Source organism: Cotesia glomerata, linkage group LG2 (genome assembly GCF_020080835.1).
Source record: "Cotesia glomerata isolate CgM1 linkage group LG2, MPM_Cglom_v2.3, whole genome shotgun sequence".
Classification (NCBI taxonomy): Eukaryota; Metazoa; Arthropoda; class Insecta; order Hymenoptera; family Braconidae; genus Cotesia; species Cotesia glomerata.
This window is the reverse complement of record NC_058159.1, coordinates 16,531,374-16,549,141: the sequence shown is the minus strand read 5'-3', so window position 1 is coordinate 16,549,141 and position 17,768 is coordinate 16,531,374. Positions and strand designations below refer to the sequence as shown.

At 32.4% G+C, this 17,768-nt stretch overlaps 2 protein-coding genes across 2 annotated transcripts; one reads left to right on the top strand and one right to left on the bottom strand.

Annotated features, from left to right (window-relative positions):
- Window positions 1-3,376: 3,376 nt before the first annotated feature.
- On the top strand, window positions 3,377-4,811 carry LOC123258992. The gene is made up of 3 exons (XM_044719249.1): window positions 3,377-3,687; window positions 3,785-4,424; window positions 4,802-4,811. The coding sequence occupies exons 1-3, from the start codon at window positions 3,588-3,590 to the stop codon at window positions 4,809-4,811; spliced, it is 750 nt and encodes a 249-aa protein (XP_044575184.1). The 5' UTR covers window positions 3,377-3,587.
- A 6,879-nt stretch (window positions 4,812-11,690) lies between these two features.
- Window positions 11,691-15,712, bottom strand: LOC123258991 (ATP-dependent DNA helicase PIF1-like). Its single transcript, XM_044719248.1, has 3 exons — window positions 15,145-15,712; window positions 12,331-12,623; window positions 11,691-12,233 (listed from the first exon to the last, which is right to left on the bottom strand). The coding sequence occupies exons 1-3, from the start codon at window positions 15,710-15,712 to the stop codon at window positions 11,691-11,693; spliced, it is 1,404 nt and encodes a 467-aa protein (XP_044575183.1).
- Between the last annotated feature and the right edge of the window lie 2,056 nt (window positions 15,713-17,768).

The window sequence follows — 17,768 nt, the reverse complement described above, 5'->3', positions numbered from 1 at the left end:
TTAAAAACCGCGTCGATCGCCGCCAAGAACATAAAAATTGGTTGATTGGTTCGAGAGATATCCTCGACGAAATATTTGGAAACAAGGATTTTTTCAACATAACTCCGACATTTTATTGGATAACTTTCAAACAGATTTACCGATCGATTCTTAAAACTAATCAGCTCTTAACATCAAAAAACCACGTCGATCGCCACCGGTCCGGTCAAAATCGGTTCATTCGTTCGTGAGTTATCGTTGACGAAAGAAAACCAAGAAAAGTGTTTTTTCAGAATTACACCGAAATTCCTGGTTTGATCAATCTAAACTTACAGATTCTTCCCGGGGCTAAAAAAATTGTGTCGAATACTGCCAACCGCGTAAAAATTAATTCATTTATTCGAAAGTTACTGCAGTTTGAAAATTTGAAAAATTGTGTTTTATCAAACTTCTATCAGACTTTTGAGCTTGAAGAGCTCAAAAGCATAGAAAAGCTATCCCTTTAAGCTCAGAGAGCTCAAAACACATAAATTGTATGTTTGAGCTCGGAGAGCTCAAAAACATCATTAGTGCCATTTTAAGCACCTAGGTATGAAATTAGCGGGAAGTTGCACGGATGGTTTTCAGGGTCTACCGTTTTTCTAATTTTTTTTGACATATTTTTATATTGGATTAGCAATCGAATTTTTATTTTTTTTCTAAGCTGCGGTCTTCACTTGATTGTGAAAAACAAAAAACGATTTATTTATTACGACCAATCAGAAAGCTTGGCTACGCCTATCTTCTGTCTCTCTCTTTTAAAAAAACTAAATTCTCGGCCCTAATAATCATATATAACTAATTTATATATAAATATATGGGTCATTTAATGTCAAATCGACCAATAGTTGGAATCGACCCCTTTCGATTTAGATGAAATTTCCCTAACAGTTTTGGAAATGCCGTAAAGATTCGGTATTTATACGATATGAATGTTGTATTTTTACCGTAATACTTCAGTTATTTTAGCCAGTTTTTTTGTCAAATTATTACGAAAAAGTTTGAAGCGGAATGTTATGTTTCCCTTGGTCGCCCCTATTTTCTCTTAAGGGCGCCACTGGATTTTTGGGCTCAGTATCCAGAAACTGGACCAGAACATGGAGAAATACGTCAGGGTCGTGAGAGATTGCTGAAAGGAACCAAAACTTAGACACCAAAATTCGTTTAACAAAATTATTTATTTATCCAATTCCTTTTACAATTGAAATAATGGCCAAAATAACAATATATAAAATTTCATGAAACAAATTCCGACTCACAACCCACTCTCATACGGTATATTTCGCGCTGTCCAGCTAGACCCTCACGTGGCTGTAGTACCCAATGCCTACTGGACTCTCACGTTACTCTATCTACTTTGCGCCGTCCCCTGGACCCTAACGCTACTCTAACTTAGTTCACGCGGTCTCACGGACCCTCACGCCACTGAGCTGGACCCTGACGTGACTACACACGCTGTCCACACAGTGCATGCTGTCCCACAAACTTCACGCTACTCTAAGAGAACTACCCCGAAGCCAGAGGAGTATACCATGAAAACGAGATAGTCTCTTTACTCACACACAACCACACTATATTCCTTAAATTCCAATAATAATACCGCTTGATTCCAATTTATAAATAATTTTCCAAAATATTATTTTTCTAATTAATATTTCTAAATTTCCTAATGATCATTTTCCTAATTATAATTTACAAATTCCTATTATCTAAATTACTGCCGTATCTTCAATTACTACAACAATAATTATCCAAAGTACAATTCCGAATTATCGAGGATTAAATCCATTTATTATGTCCGAGAATTACTAAATAAATTTTAATCTTTATTTTAGTAAAAATTGAATAAATTCCGATAGTTGAGCAAACTTAAATTCTTCCTAAATTATTTGTATTTAATCCAAATTATTTTATTTAATTCTGAGCTATTTTATTTAATCCCTTTATCTGCGGTAAATTTTACTGAATTTTATTTTCATTGTAAATGTGAAATTATGACAAAAGATTATTCTATTATATTTTATTTTATGTCTCTTAAAACTTATTTTACTTGAGTTTATTTTATTTTAAACAAACTAAGACTTTTGTTTCGACCTTGAGTGTCCTCTACTCAGCGTTCTCGCGCGGGACAAGATGGCTGACGCTCTCGCAGGGTCTTGCGTCTCTGTCGCTGCAAGTTTTTAGTGTAATTTTTTTTCTGACGAATTTTTATAATTTTTATTTTCTACCCTTTTTTTTTTACTAACAAGGGGAGGATACGACCTTGGGGAAGCGGATTTGGATAATCTTTGACGCAGTGATAGTACACCATGTGGGTATACTACCTCTGAAATACTAAAGTGCAATACTCAAAAATGGCTGAGAAAAATGCACTCAAAGTTTACTCAGCACTATAATATATTAATAGGTAAATAATTGATACATTAAATTATTCTTTAATAAAATATTTTTTTATTTTCAACTTCATTTCTATAAATTATCTACGGTGTATATCATGAGATATTTTTAATTCATGAATAATTCTTATAACTCTCATATTTATTATAAGTTTAACTGAAAAATATATACCTGCGCCAGACAATAAGAAGGGTCGAATATGGTATGAGGGTACAATAATTCTTGTCCTCGAGTTATTGTAAACTGTACATCGATTCGAGCTCTGTTGGCCCACCGGAAGAATAGTCATGTTGTTGTCCTTGAACCTATGTTAGTCCCACCACTTTTTCAGAAGCTTGACTATAGCAGTTAGTTTCTGAATTTCGACACGAACAGACGTATTTGTGCAGTGAAATTTACTTTAAAAATTGTTTTATAATTTATAAAATGTCATCAAGCGAAGCCAGTTCTTCTCATGGAGATGAAAACACTCCTGATACATCCTTACATAGTGATTTATCGAAGCAACGGCTAAAAGATGGAGTAGTGTATTATGAAGGTTTACTTCTTGAAAGTGATTTAATTGCAAAAACATCTTCTGACACTCTATCTGAAGATGCTATGTTGATTGGTAGAGAATTATATGATAATACGTTAGATATTTTAAATAAAAAGAAGTTCGTAAGCGATCAAGAATTGATTCATGCTCAAGAAGAATGCCCAGACGGAAATTTTGAAGCAGTAGAAGATAATTCAGTTGATGACTATGTTCCAGATGAAAAAAAAAACAAAAAATGATGGATTATATTCCTCTGGAATATAAAATTAAAGTTTTAAACATAGCAAAAGCTCACCCTTCATGGAAACTAGAGACATTACAAAAAAATGGATGTAGTCATTTGAAGAGAATGGATCATTTGAAAGTATGGGAAAAAGATGTTGAACATGGTCGAACTAAATTTGATAAATAACATGTGATTGATTCTTGGACGTATGACCGCTTCGTTGAGGCAAGACAAAATTATCAACAAGTGACTACACGAAATTTGCAGCAATGGGCTTTAGCTCCAGCCAGCCAGTTTCCTAATCTTCAATTTACAGCGTCCGACCCATGGGTAAAAAAATTTAAACAAAGACACAACATTCGTCAACGCAAAATTACAAAATTTGTAACAGACAAAGAAGTTCACACCATGCCAGAAATTATCGCCTCTGCAGAAATGTTTCGCATTCAAACAAAACAATTGATATCTAACTTCGATAGTGACTTCGTTATTAATACAGATCAAACAGGTATATAAATTTTCTAACGGTAAAATAATTATTTTTTAGTCCATTATTAAATTTAATCGAAGTTAATCATGAGATTTTTTAAAATTCATATTTTCAGGATGTCAATACCAATCAATGTTTAATAGGACACTGACGGAAAAAGGAAGCAAAACAGTGTTTGCAAAAGTACAAGACATGACCAAGGTGTCACACTCATATACTGCACAATATAGCATAACATTATCTGGAAAATTACTACCACATGTTTTTATTTGTTTGCAAGAGCCTACAGGTGATTTTGGGCCAAGAATAAAGAAAAACGTAGAAGAATATTTAAAAAAATACAAAAATGTTATTGTCACATCATCAAAATCAGGAAAACTGACAACTACTCTCTATAAAAATTTTCTAGAGAAATGTTTAATGCCATATGTTCAAAAAAATAAATTTCTTTTAATTATTGACTCGTGGACAGGACAAGTGAAGCCAGAATTATATGATGAAATATTTCAGGATGATAAAAAAATGCCTACATGCACATTTAAAGTTATACCTCCAAAATGTACTCCGTTAGTTCAACCATGTGATGTCTATTTCTATAGACAAGTGAAAAATTTTATCAAACGATTGCAAAGTACCTCTGAACTTCTAGACAAGAATTATGAAATTCATTCCCGAGAGGATTGCATAAAAATTCATTCGATTATTCATCACCAATTGTCAGCGCCAATATTTCGAGACATGATGGAATATGCCTGGTTCGCCAGCGGGCTTTGTGACACAAGAAATTTTTTTACTAATGTCAATGATGGGTGTTTCTCATTAGACCGTTTAAAAATACCGTGTCATTGTAAAAAAGCAGCATTTATTTGTTGTTCTTGGTGTAGAAAAACTTTTTGTTTTGAATGTTTTTATCATAAGTATCACTCAGGATCATGTAATAATATCTCATAATACGTAATTATAAAATATTGCTTTAATTAATTAAAAAAATGTATAATTTTCCATTTAATTTTCGACTTATTATTTGTTTGTACCACCGCAGATAATTTATAGAAATGAAGTTTAAAATTGAAAAATTTTTTATTAAAGAATAATTTAATGTATCAATTATTTACCTATTAATATATTATAGTGCTGGGTAAACTCTGAGTGCGTTTTTCTCAGCCATTTTTGAGTATTGCACTTTAGTATTTCAGAGGTAGTATACCCACATAGTGTACTACCACTACGTCAAAGATTATCAAAATCGGTTTCCCCAAGGTCGTATCCTCCCCTTGTAAATAATTTAGATTAACAAATTCTATTGATTTTAATGATTATTTCCTGACTTTAGATTTATTTAAATTATGACAAATATTAAATAATGCGCCAAATAATTTATTAAAATAATTTTAGTGTAAAATAAATTTTTGTCTTAAATAATTTTAATTTAGCGGTTTACTCAATTCTACTCTGCTGGCTTAAGCCAAATTATTGTCCAACGATTCTCAATAATTAAATTTTACACATGACATAAGAATCTGGAATTAATCACCCGAATTAAATTCCTGGTATTACTAACCCAGACAGGCCTATGTATAAAATAAGTAATGACAAAGACAAATTTATTTTCCTTAACAAATTAATCAATAACCCGAAATAAGTCCTAGTATTATTAATTAATTGATTTATAATTTTTCTAATTTTAAGTAAATTTAATTTCAATTCTTATAACTAGCGATTATGACCGAACACGAAATGGCGGTGACCTTCAGCCGACATGTTGCCTGGCTGACGCCGCAGACTCGAGGAATAAAATCAGACATGATATTTGTACCTGGAGTTTCCTTAATAATACTCTGTGCACTCCCTCGAAGAGTTGCAACTCCTTTTTGTCCGTGGTGGTGCAAATTTCTCCTCGGTAGGTTACTCTGCTTGGCGGCGAAACTTTGATCACCGTCACTCGTCCTCCGGATATTTTATAAAGCCTGTAACCGCAAATCGGCATTAGAAATTATCACAATTTAGAATTAATTTACGCAAGCTGACATTGGGCCTAGCAAGCAATAAATTAATTGAGTTTTATCGCTTCGTTCCACTTTAAAACGAGCAAAATAGAAATAATTACCTGTGCTATGCTGTTTGATAAATTTACGTGGTGTCCAGTGAGACTGTTCGGTCACAATGAATCTTCGGGATATTGTCGTTGTAGTTTTTTCTTCACTCTGCCTTCCCCACTCTCTCTCTCAGCGCCAGCGCTTCCCCCTCGGGGACTTACTTACTACTTATAGCTAGAGGCGCGAGTATTGCGGAGCACAGCGCCCTAGGATCCGTCGATAAACTAACTGGCGCGGGCCAGGAACCTCGTATTGATAATATAGGGACCGTAACACTCCGTTACAAGTTACGAAATAAATTTAGAATATTTACGGCAATATAATAGAAAAATTACAGTATATTAACAGCATTTAAACCGTAAATGTACCGCATATTTACTGTATATCTGTGGCACTATTGCAGTAAAAAACCGGAAAAGAAGATCCCTACTTTCTATTTCCGGCAAAATACCAAAAATATGCTGCCTTACTACTATTTTTCAATAGCTTAAAATTTTTTTTTATAGTATTATAAATTATCACTAATAATTTTTAAGAGGTTGATAAATTAATTTCTCTATTATTATTATTATTATCATTTTTTTTAGTCCAGACCGGGATTCGAATCCGGATCACTTAGTTACGCGCCGAAGGCTCGACCAGTTGAGCTATCAGAGACACTATCCGTAACTATGTATTTACTCAGTCACCTAATAAGACTCACCGAGTAATAAACACAACCGTCGATCTTACGGTAGAAAGCATTATATCTTTAATTATATCAGTATAAACGCGGTAAAATTGCAGTATATCTTTGGTATTTTTACCGTAGAAATACCATTTTATTATTGTAAAATTATAGTTGACACATAGATTTTTTACGGTAAAAGTTCTAGAGTTTTACGGTAATTTTATCGTATTATTTTTGAACTTTGCAGCAAAAGTACGGTAGAAATGCTGTATAACTATAGTAAATAAACTGGCCAAAATAACCACAGAAATACCGTATTATTAGTAGATTTCATAGAAATCTAACTATTGCATTGGTCCTCATGACGGAACTTTTGAAAAATTTTGCTATATTTCGACTCAGCTCGTCAAGCGAATTCAGAAAATGCATATGGTTCAAAAGTTTATATATGTATGTATTTATATATATATATATATATATATATATCTATATATATATATATATATATATCTATATATATATAAGCGAAATACCACTCACTCATCACGAGATCTCCGAAACTATTCGCCCGATTGACTTGAAATTTAGCATAGTTACTCCATTCGTGATGTAGACGCTCACTAAGAACGGATTTTACGCAATTCCTAGCCAAAATGAATTTTTCGTCTACCATCACATATGCCCTCCCTCCCCTCCCTCTCATTCTTCTCCTCCCTCCCGTGCCCTATAATCTTTCCCCTTCCTATATCTCTCTTTTTTTGGGAGCGAAATATCATTTTGACCCTCTAATCTAAGAAACCATCAGTGGCACCCGTAAATTATCGAACTCAACCCCCCTACAACCACCCACGCTAATCAACCTTTGCCATGGTTACCATTGTCATGGTTATCGTTGCCATGGTTACCGTTGCTATGGTTACCGTTGCCGTGGTTACCGTTGCCATGGTTACCGTTACCATGGTTGCCGTTACCATGGTTACCGTTATCATGGTTACCGTTGCTATAATAACTGTCAAAATGATTGATTTTAAATTTTATCGATTGACTGTTGGGACAGTAGGAATTCATAATCATACGTTTTTAAGAAAGAATAGCTAAATCATTAATAACTGAAATAACTTATATGTATTGGAATAATCATGAAGGATGAACTCGATTATATCATAACACAGATAAATTAAACATAAATATTATCAAGTTGATATTGTTAAATGATTATACTGATTTTAATGATTAAAATTAAAATGGTAAATTGTGTCTGATGCGTCTTCTCTAAAATTTTACAACGATATCGTTAAATTATTATAAAAACGGTCGATTTAAGATAATTTCTAATAAAATGAGTAATAATAAATATATTTTTAATACCACTTAATTTGTTATGAATTTATTAATAACTAGCTGATACCCGCCCGCTTCGATAGGAATACAATAAATTTTTATGGTGTAACCTAGATGAAAAATATAAACAAAATGGTTAATTTCAAAAGATAATGAATATAAATTTTGAATTAGAGAAAAGTGATTGTTTGTGATGACCGGTGTTAGCGAGTATTAAATATATGAGAAAAGTATTTTATTATTAACATTTTTTAAAATTAAAAAATTATTGACATTTTTAAAATTAAATAATACTATGAAGCGGAAAAGAATAGGAGTTACGGATAATTATTACGTGAATCGTTCCAACATTCACGTAACAGAATAATTGAGGAGGAAGAGATTGAGAAAGAAATAGGAAGGACCTTCTTAATAAGAGTTTACAGAATATGCGAGAAAAAATTCAGATAGCTCGGACAGGGATTCGAACCCAGAACCTTCCGGTGACATGTCGGCTACTCTACCATTTGACCTATCCGGTCTAGACTAAATGTTTAGGATAACATTATTATAATGGGAACGCATCTCACTACACAGTACGTCATGGGTGATGCGGAAATCTGTCTAATGACAGATTTACTGACTAACTGACCCATTGATTGATTGATTATTAATAATAAAATACTTTTCTCATATATTTAATACTCGCTAACACCGGTTATCATAAACAATCACTTTTCTCTAATTCAAAATTTATATTAATTATCTTTTTGAAATTAATCATTTTGTTTATATTTTTCATCTAGGTTACAACATAAAATTTTATTGTATGCCCAGCGAAGCGGGTGGGTATCAGCTAGTATATATATATATATATATATATATATATATTTATATATATATGGGATATAACGCGGCTTGTCAGGACGATAGCGTCGCCAATTTACAACGGATCTCTACCAAACTCAACATACTTATTCTACAGATAAATACCAAAGTTAAGTTCGAAGATGAGCTTAATTGGTCAAGTAATTTAGAAATACCAGGATTTCAAAATTTTGAAAATCATAAAAATTCATATTTCTTCACTTTCGAACTCGAATAACTTTTGAATGGGATAATTTATTGCAATTCTGTAAATTGCATCCGAAAGCTCTTTAAATAAGCTTTAATGTGAGTACCATGTCATATGTGTAGTCTCAAAATTATGCCCCATTCCCCTATGCCAATTATGAAATTTGCTATTGCACTGGTTTTAGTATTTGTCCGTCGATATATATTTTTGTCGATTGAATATAAGTTAAAAGCCCTAGTTCTGTATACAATCTTCGTTATATTTTTTTCTATTCATGATGAAATCTACTTCCATTTCGGCTGCCGAATGGTCTTTTTTTTTAGAATTATAACGGTAAATTTATGGTAAACGCATTAATACCGAAAATTTACGGTATTTCAAAAGCCACGAGGGTTGGTCACAAGTTTGCTTTTATCATATAACAAAGTTGTGCCAAAAGAAAAAATTTTAAAAATTTTTTTCGAAAAGTTATGCAAAATTCAAGATTTCACCATTTGGAGATTTTTCAAATTTATTTTTGTAATATCCTGAAAACTATTGTAGTTACAGACATGGGCCAGAGTTAATTTTATAGGGGATACTTAGGACTATAAAAAAAAATTTGTTTGGGTAAAATTTTCGAAAAATCAAAAAGTGGGAAAATTTTGAAATTCAAAAAATCGTGAAAATCAAAGCCTGCTATGAAATTTTTGGCTCATTTTTTTTTACAGAGTACCTCTTACTAATTCTAAAATATCCTAAAATTTTCAAGAGGGTGTTTTTTTTTATTCAAAGATATAAATTTTTGAATTTGGGAAAAAAAATTTTTTTTTTTTAAACTTCGGATGATGTTAAGTTAAATAACACCGGCACACAAAAAAAAAAGTTGTCTGTACACCAGGCGCCATCTATCTACAGGCATGTTTTTCGACACGCTAAACACGAATTTCAAGTCAGTTTAGGCCGTACAGCCTTCAATTTCGAGTAAATTGCAAAAAACCCCAAAAAATAGCGAAAATTCGATGTTTTGGCAAAAAAAAATTTTGAGATCTAAGGCAAGCATAATTTTTATATATTTTGGTCTGTTAAACACTCATTTCGATCGTACTTCAATCATAAACCGTTTTAAATCTAAAAAAATTGTAAAAAATCATCAAAAATTGCAAAAATCGAAGAAAATTGGGATTATCTTGGTATAAAAAATTTTGTGGACCTGGATTGATGAAAAATTTCATGTAATTTAATCTGCTTGATCTTATTTAGCAATAAATTTGGCCCATAGTCCACTCAAACATTCATAAAATTGCAAAAAATCAATTAAATAGCAGAAAATTGCTGCTAAAAAAATGGAAAAAAATCTTTTAAACACAATTAAATAAATTTCTTGTATTTTTTATTAAAAAAATATAAGATTAAGATCCAAGAATGTACACAAATTAGATTTTTAACGGTCTTTTGAGGGTATTGTACTGTTTCATTCTTAAATGATCTACGACGTGGACACCTCATCTTCCACCTTTTCCTTTATTTAGTAAAAATTTGCCATCGTGTTGGGATTTCAACTTCTTCGATGTGCAGACTTCATTTCATTGCATGATCACTTGTACTTGCAATCAGGGCACCTTCTCGGGGTGACGGTGGGCAACAGAACCATCTAGCAGAGTTCCTGGGTTAACAGCGTATGTGCCGTCATGACAGGAACATGTGATGAGTACTTTACGATGCAGGGATTCGGAAACCCAGTATCGGCGTCTGGTCAGGGAGACAAGTGAAATGGAGACTAGGTATCAGGGAAATTGGAATATCAACGTGATGGCAGACTATTGCTGGACACTCAAAAGAGATATACCAGAAGAAAATAACGAACGAAAGAAAAATTCACTTCTTAGATCATTTGAAAATAAAAGAGTTCGATACCACCGGAATACAGTTTAAAAGTTGGGAAAATCATTCTTCTTATTCTGTTCATACGTTATTTTGATAGATTTTACAATTTTTTTGCATTTTCAGATATTAATCTTGTATTTTTAAAAAAAAAATACAATAAATTTATTTAATTGTGTTTAAAAAATTTTTTTCCATTTTTTCAGCAGCAATTTTCTGCTATTTAATCGATTTTTTGCAATTTTATTAATGTTTCAGGGGACTATGGGCCAAATTTATTGCAGAATAAGATCAAGCAGATTAAATTGCATAAAATTATTCATCAATCCGGGTCCACAAAATTTTTTATACCAAAATCCCAATTTTCTTCGATTTTTGCAATTTTTGATGATTTTTTACAATTTTTTTTAGATTTAAAACGGTTTATGATTAAAGTACAATTAAAATTAGTGTTTAACAGACCAAAGTATATGAAAATTATGCTTGCCTTAGGTATCAAATTTTTTTTTTTTGCCAAAACATCGAATTTTCGCTATTTTTTGGGATTTTTTTGCAATTTACTCGAAATTGAAGGCTGGACGGCCTAAACTGACTTGAAATTCGTGTTCAACGGGTCGATAAACATGCCCGTAGATAGGTGGCACCCGGTGTACAGACAACTTTTTTTTTTTGTGTGCCGGTGTAATCATTAAAAAATGCTGCATCTAATTATATATTATTACTAGCTGACCCGGCAAACGTTGTTTTGCCATGTATGTTATTTCAAGAAAACATTTTTTTAATTCAATGAAAAGAACTATCTTATGTAAGTGTGCGGGGATATATTAATAATCGAAAGCGTTATAAACAATAAAAGTATGTTTTATTTAGGTTAATAAATTAATCTTTATTAAAGTAACGAATATATTTTAAATTACAATCCTTGATAGCTATTTAAACATCAAAAATAATTATTCATATTTTTACTATCAATTATGGCAGTTGAAAAAAAAAAAAATTAATCTCTTAGCGCAATAGAGTGTACAATATTCTTGGTTAGTCCGTCTTTAGCCAACACAAACAAACTGGATGGTTTTCCCACGCGAGAACATGCTACATATAGTTGTCCGTGAGAAAAGCACGGTGTTTCCAAATCTAAGCCACATACAGACAATGTTTGTCCTTGTGACTTATTGATCGTCATAGCGAATGCCAATCTAATTGGGAATTGAGTGCGTTTGAATTCAATTGGCACATCTGTGGGAATCATAGGGATTCGTGGCAGCAACACATTCTCGCCTTGAAACTTGCCATTCAAGATGATGGCTTCAATAACGTTTTTCATTAATTTTTTAATGACTAATCGTGTGCCATTACATAGCTGTGGTGGGTTCAAGATACGAAGCAGAATAATCGGAGATCCAACCTTTAATTGTAAATGATGTGGTGGCATGCCTGGCAAATCCAATGAATTTAAAAACTCAATTGGATAATTCACAATCTGGTTTGTATCGCAAACTGCATCGATAGATTTGTATGACACCAAGTCCCCAGGCAACAGCTGTTGTATTTTTAAATTTAACCCATTGACGTCCACATTTTTAGCTGCCAAGATCGCTCTTTCTGCCAGCCACTTATGATTTTCATATTGTGTGTACGTCGGGAAATATGTGATCGATAAGAGTATTTTGCGAGTCGATGATTGTGCAGAAGTTCGTCTGTAATTTTATGCATCCAGTATTTTCATGTACAGCAACTTTCCCATCGCCAATATCTAACAGTTGTTTAGAGAATGTTTCGGCGGATGGATCTTGAAGCATTTGAACGCGCATGTTCACCGTAAGTTGTACATTTTCAACATTACGCCATAGTCGTGATGATTTTAAGCGAGCGTTAATTTCATCAGCCCACGTTGAATGTGGAATAACAGGAAGTGTTTGTCTGAAATCACCTGAAAGGAGTAACAAAGTGCCGCCAAATAGTTTATCGTTGTTTTTTTATATCCTTTAATGTCCTATCCAATGCCTCAAGCGAATGTTTGTGTGCCATAGTGCATTCATCCCAAATAATAATTTTACATTGTTTCATCACTGTGGCCATAGACGATTGTTTTTAGTAGATTTCATAGAAATCTAACTATTGCATTTGTCCTCATGACGCAACTTTTGAAAAATTTTGCTATTTCCTGACTCAGTTCGTCAAGCTGGTTCAGAAAATGCCATTAGTTCAAAAGTTTATATATGTATGTATTTATATATATATATATATATATATATATATATATAGCATATATATATATATATATATATATATATATATATATAGATATATATATATACAATATAACGCGGCTTATCCGGACGATAGCGTCTCTAATTCATAATGGATCCGTTTCAAACTCAACATACTTCATTTTTAGACGATTACCAAGGCCAAGTTCAAAGATGAGCTTAATCGGTCAAGTAGTTCAGAAATTACAGAGTTTCAAAATTTTCAAAATCCTAAAAATTCATTTTTTGGCAGATTCTTTCGCGCATAACTTTTGAATGAAATAACTTATCGAATTTTTGTAAATTTCATTTGAAAGCCCATTAAACAAGCTTCAATTTTCATGTCATTTTATTTACCTAAACTTAAAATAACCTATTCGTCTGTAGGTTTTTAATGAAATTTTTAGTAGATTTCATAGAAATCTAACTATTGCATTTGTCCTCATGACGCAACTTTTGAAAAATTTTGCTATTTCCTGACTCAATTCGTCAAGCTGGTTCAGAAAATGCCATTAGTTCAAAAGTTTATATATGTATGTATTTATATATATATATATATATATATATATATATATATATATATATATATATATATATATATATATATATATATATATACACAATATAACGCGGCTTATCCGGACGATAGCGTCTCTAATTCATAATGGATCCGTTTCAAACTCAACATACTTCATTTTTAGACGATTACCAAGGCCAAGTTCAAAGATGAGCTTAATCGGTCAAGTAGTTCAGAAATTACAGAATTTCAAAATTTTCAAAATCCTAAAAATTCATTTTTTGGCAGATTCTTTCGCGCATAACTTTTAAATGAAATAACTTATCGAATTTTTGTGAATTTCATTTTAAAGCCCATTAAACAAGCTTCAATTTTCATGTCATTTTATTTACCTAAACTTAAAATAACCTATTCGTCTGTAGGTTTTTAATGAAATTTTACTTTTGCAGTCGTTTTTCAATTATTTTGTCCAATATGTCTCATAAAAAATCTATTTTTTATAGTTTTTATACAATTTATATTGTGTTTATAAGTAACCTTTTATTATATTCGTGCGTCTGTCAATCTGTCATGACACAGATTTCCGCATCACCTTTGAGGTACTGTGTAAAACGACGCGTTCCCTTTCTTTTACATGGCGGGTCCCCAGTAGGCCTATACCATGGCAAAATGACTAATACAATCCAAGAGTTTTTATTATTGTCGTGTTTATTAGTAATTTGGTTTATTATCAAATTTTATTTCATTAAGGTTAAATTTGATTATTTTTCATTTTCAACAGTATGGAATAGAATTTATTTTTTTTGCTCTCTTAGCCGAAAGTACGCTCTTCCTGGACGCACTTTATTCCAGGCAGAGAAAATTATATGGCAAGTTTTTTACGAATGATAGTTAAGCATATTTTCTTGGCGGCAGCACAGAACCTCGCTTTTTAGTAGATTTCATATTTTCGTACTTTCGTGGTACGACCGGCCTATACAGCGAATTTCAACTGTATATAACAGTCACAACTTTGTCTGTAGGTAACATGTCAGCGCATAAACTTACCAAAAAATGTCAAATAAATGATAAAAATAATTTCTAACTAGATTATTGTTAATGAACTATTTAATAACAATACTGCACAAATAATTTACATAAAAATTTTAGAAAATAAAATTTAAAAGTTTTCTTAGATTTTATTTGCTTCCGTTTATATTTTGACAGCTAGTAAAGCGATGTTTATAAAATAATCTATGTACTCTTCAAGCATCTAATAATTTAATGTCAATCTTTCTTAGCCGTCTAATAATTAAAAACTAATTTTTAATAAACTAAAAAAAAATTAATTCTGTTATAAAATAGAATTTAAATATTTGTGACAAGTTCTGTGCATGTTACCGATCTTAATCAGAGCGTTTGTTAGTAAATTCTAAAATAACTTATTTTTTTTTTATTTATTATTTTTTACTTTTTTTTTTTTTTGCCTGCCCCGACCAGTAAAACCTCGGGGTTAATAGTAAGTATTATGAAATTTAATGTTTCATAATAATATTATTCTATTACTCCAATTAATGAATAAATGAATTATGTTATTATTATATATAAATAATAAATAAATAAATTATTAATATTTATAATTGAAATTTGCTTTATGTGAAATCTACTTCCATTTCGGCTGCCGAATGGCCTTTTTTTTATGTTGCACACTGCATCTTGATTATTTTGAATGTTCAACGGCAGCTTAAATGCTGAATGAGCTGTTCTGCCTCCATCTAATAAAGTAGCTGCAATGCCAGAAGATGCAACGGCCAATGCGATGCCATTTTTTGATCGTATTTCGGCAAGAAGTAGCGAAATAAGGAATGTTTTGCCAGTTCCACCTGGTGCATCTAAAAAAAAGAATCCTCCTTGTCCTGCCGAAACTGCCAGCATGATGCGGTCGTAGATAATTTTTTGTTCATTATTTAGTAGTGGAACATTGCGACTAACAATGCTTGCCATTTCTATAGTATCGTACTGTAGTTCACGATTCATATCTGTGTTGAGTAAATCAGATGCACTTCGATTCGGTGAGCTCATACCGAAATGACTGATTGGTAAATTCGCAATAGCAATGCAAAGATCCTCGATAGCTATCAATGCTTCATTGTACATTGCATCACTGAATGATATTGCTAGATCGTTGCACCTTGTACGATGTCGATACAATATATCATCAGTCATTGAATCTTTGTGATTATCCCACAAATTTGTGCTCGGGCCGGGAAACATGTAGTCAATACTATATAGCAAATAGTAGACGAATTTGTTTTCCTGTGCAGTTTAATGCTGCTTCAGCAAGCATACTGTCCCAATGGTTGTCTTCTTCTAGCAAGCCTAGAGCAAGGCATGCATCTTTATACGTAGGATACTGTTGTCCATCTACCTTCCGTATATCTTGAAATGACAATGGTCCAGTGACATTAACTCACAATAGTCGCAGATAAAAGCACTTAGTTTGCCTTGGATTGACTGTATATACACGACCCAAATTATTTGATTTGAATAAACCGGGGCACGGATCAACTGGTATCCCTTTCTTACGGGGCGTCCATTGTGTAACAATACTTTTCCCCAGAATTTAACTAAATTCGACCGATGGCGGAGATATCGGCTGGGTAGGGTATTTTACGCTCGCCCTTTTAAATATATATAATAAATTAACCCGGAAACCCCTCAGGCTGGGTTAGTGCACATTTGGACGCCAGGTAATTTTTGTGAAAAATTACCAAAAATAATAATAATTCCAGGGGCCACGCCGGACGGTCAATTAACGATTTAAATCAGTATGAGTGAAAAATAAGCCACGAGGAAATCAAGGTTACGATTAGAATGGACCTCAGAATCGGAAATAATAAAAAATTAATTATAAAAGACTATTTTATGATAACTAGGTAAGATAAGAAGATGAATTGCAGGAAGAGAATATAGGAAAGTCAAATAGTTAGCATAAAGGAATTAATCTAAGAAAATACTTAAAGGAAAATGAAATAGTTCAAAATAAATTCTTAGTTATAAATTTATTCAGATTAAGGCCTAAGAGGTTTAAATCACTGAGATCCTCCGTGGGCCAACTTAATTCTATTTCAAATTACAAAAATCCTTTGTGGAATTCTTGATTAACAAATAACTTTCTATTCAACTTAAAATATAATAATATTGCGCTCGGAAATAATAATAATCGCAATAAATTAATAATCTTAACAATGATCAAGATTTAATAATATTAAAAATGACTTGTGCTTGGCAATAATACCTGCGATGGCAATTAACATTTAGCAATAGTAATCATAAATAATGCAAAATAATAATCGCTTTGATGATCAATAATACTTATGAATTAAACTAAAATGATACTCATAATACTCAACGCCTGATGTCATCAATCGCAAAATGATAGTTGTAAAAGTAACCAAACAATATTTATCTATATTATTTGTAAATTAAATCCAAACAATAATTGCAACATCAATTAATATTTAGTAATATTAATTGTTAATCACGCTCCAAATAACGATTGTAATGATTAATAATTAACAATATCAATCGTGAATCACGCTGTACAAATTATAAATATAACAATAATATGTCACGTGGGAAATAATAATCACAAAAATACCGCAGTACCAATTTTGGCTCAAGTACTTACGTAACAAATTAACGCGAGTCACAGGACGCGATTAGGCAATCAGCCGCCGTGAGATTTTCCCGAAAGGCCTTTCTTTAATTTTAACAAACAAATTAGCCCACGTTTGAATATAACTGAATTTAATTTTATTATCAAATTGCTCACTATAATTAATTCATTACGTGTCAGCCACGTGGTCAAGATGGCGGCCTCACGTGGAAAACCGGCGCCGGTTCCCGCCCGGAAGAATCTCAGTAATTACCGCGGTGGAATAATATTCAAGAGCTTACCAGAATGCGTTAATACGATCAGCCAAAAGCACCAAATTAATTCTCTAACGAACCAAACAGTAAGTTAATAAAAGATTGTTGAGCAACTTAAACAACAATTGCAAGTTATTATACCAAAATTGAATGGCTTGACCACACTGGTGCTTGCAATCTAGTATCACGCCTGTGACTAACTTATAGTTATCTATTCCGCCGGCAGCATGCTGCCAGCTGTGGCTACCGACCTGCCCTCATGAGGGACTTCCCGTCACCTCGGGCTATCGCCGGTACCGTTCTTTTCCCAAAATTTCCAATTCCACCGAATACTGAGTAATTCTCCCCCGAAGCGCAAATCGAGCCGGCATCCACGTGCAATAACATTTCGACAACA

Coding starts and splice junctions, on each gene's coding strand:
- LOC123258992 (XM_044719249.1), top strand. CDS start 3,588: ATGCCAGAAATTATCGCCTCTGCAGAAATGTTTCGCATTCAAACAAAA. Junction 3,688..3,784: donor TATTAATACAGATCAAACAG/GTATATAAATTT, acceptor TCATATTTTCAG/GATGTCAATACCAATCAATG.
- LOC123258991 (XM_044719248.1), bottom strand. CDS start 15,712: ATGTTTCCCGGCCCGAGCACAAATTTGTGGGATAATCACAAAGATTCA. Junction 12,624..15,144: donor AAATAATCAAGATGCAGTGT/GCAACATAAAAA, acceptor TACTCCTTTCAG/GTGATTTCAGACAAACACTT. Junction 12,234..12,330: donor TCGATCACATATTTCCCGAC/GTACACACAATA, acceptor AAAATACAACAG/CTGTTGCCTGGGGACTTGGT.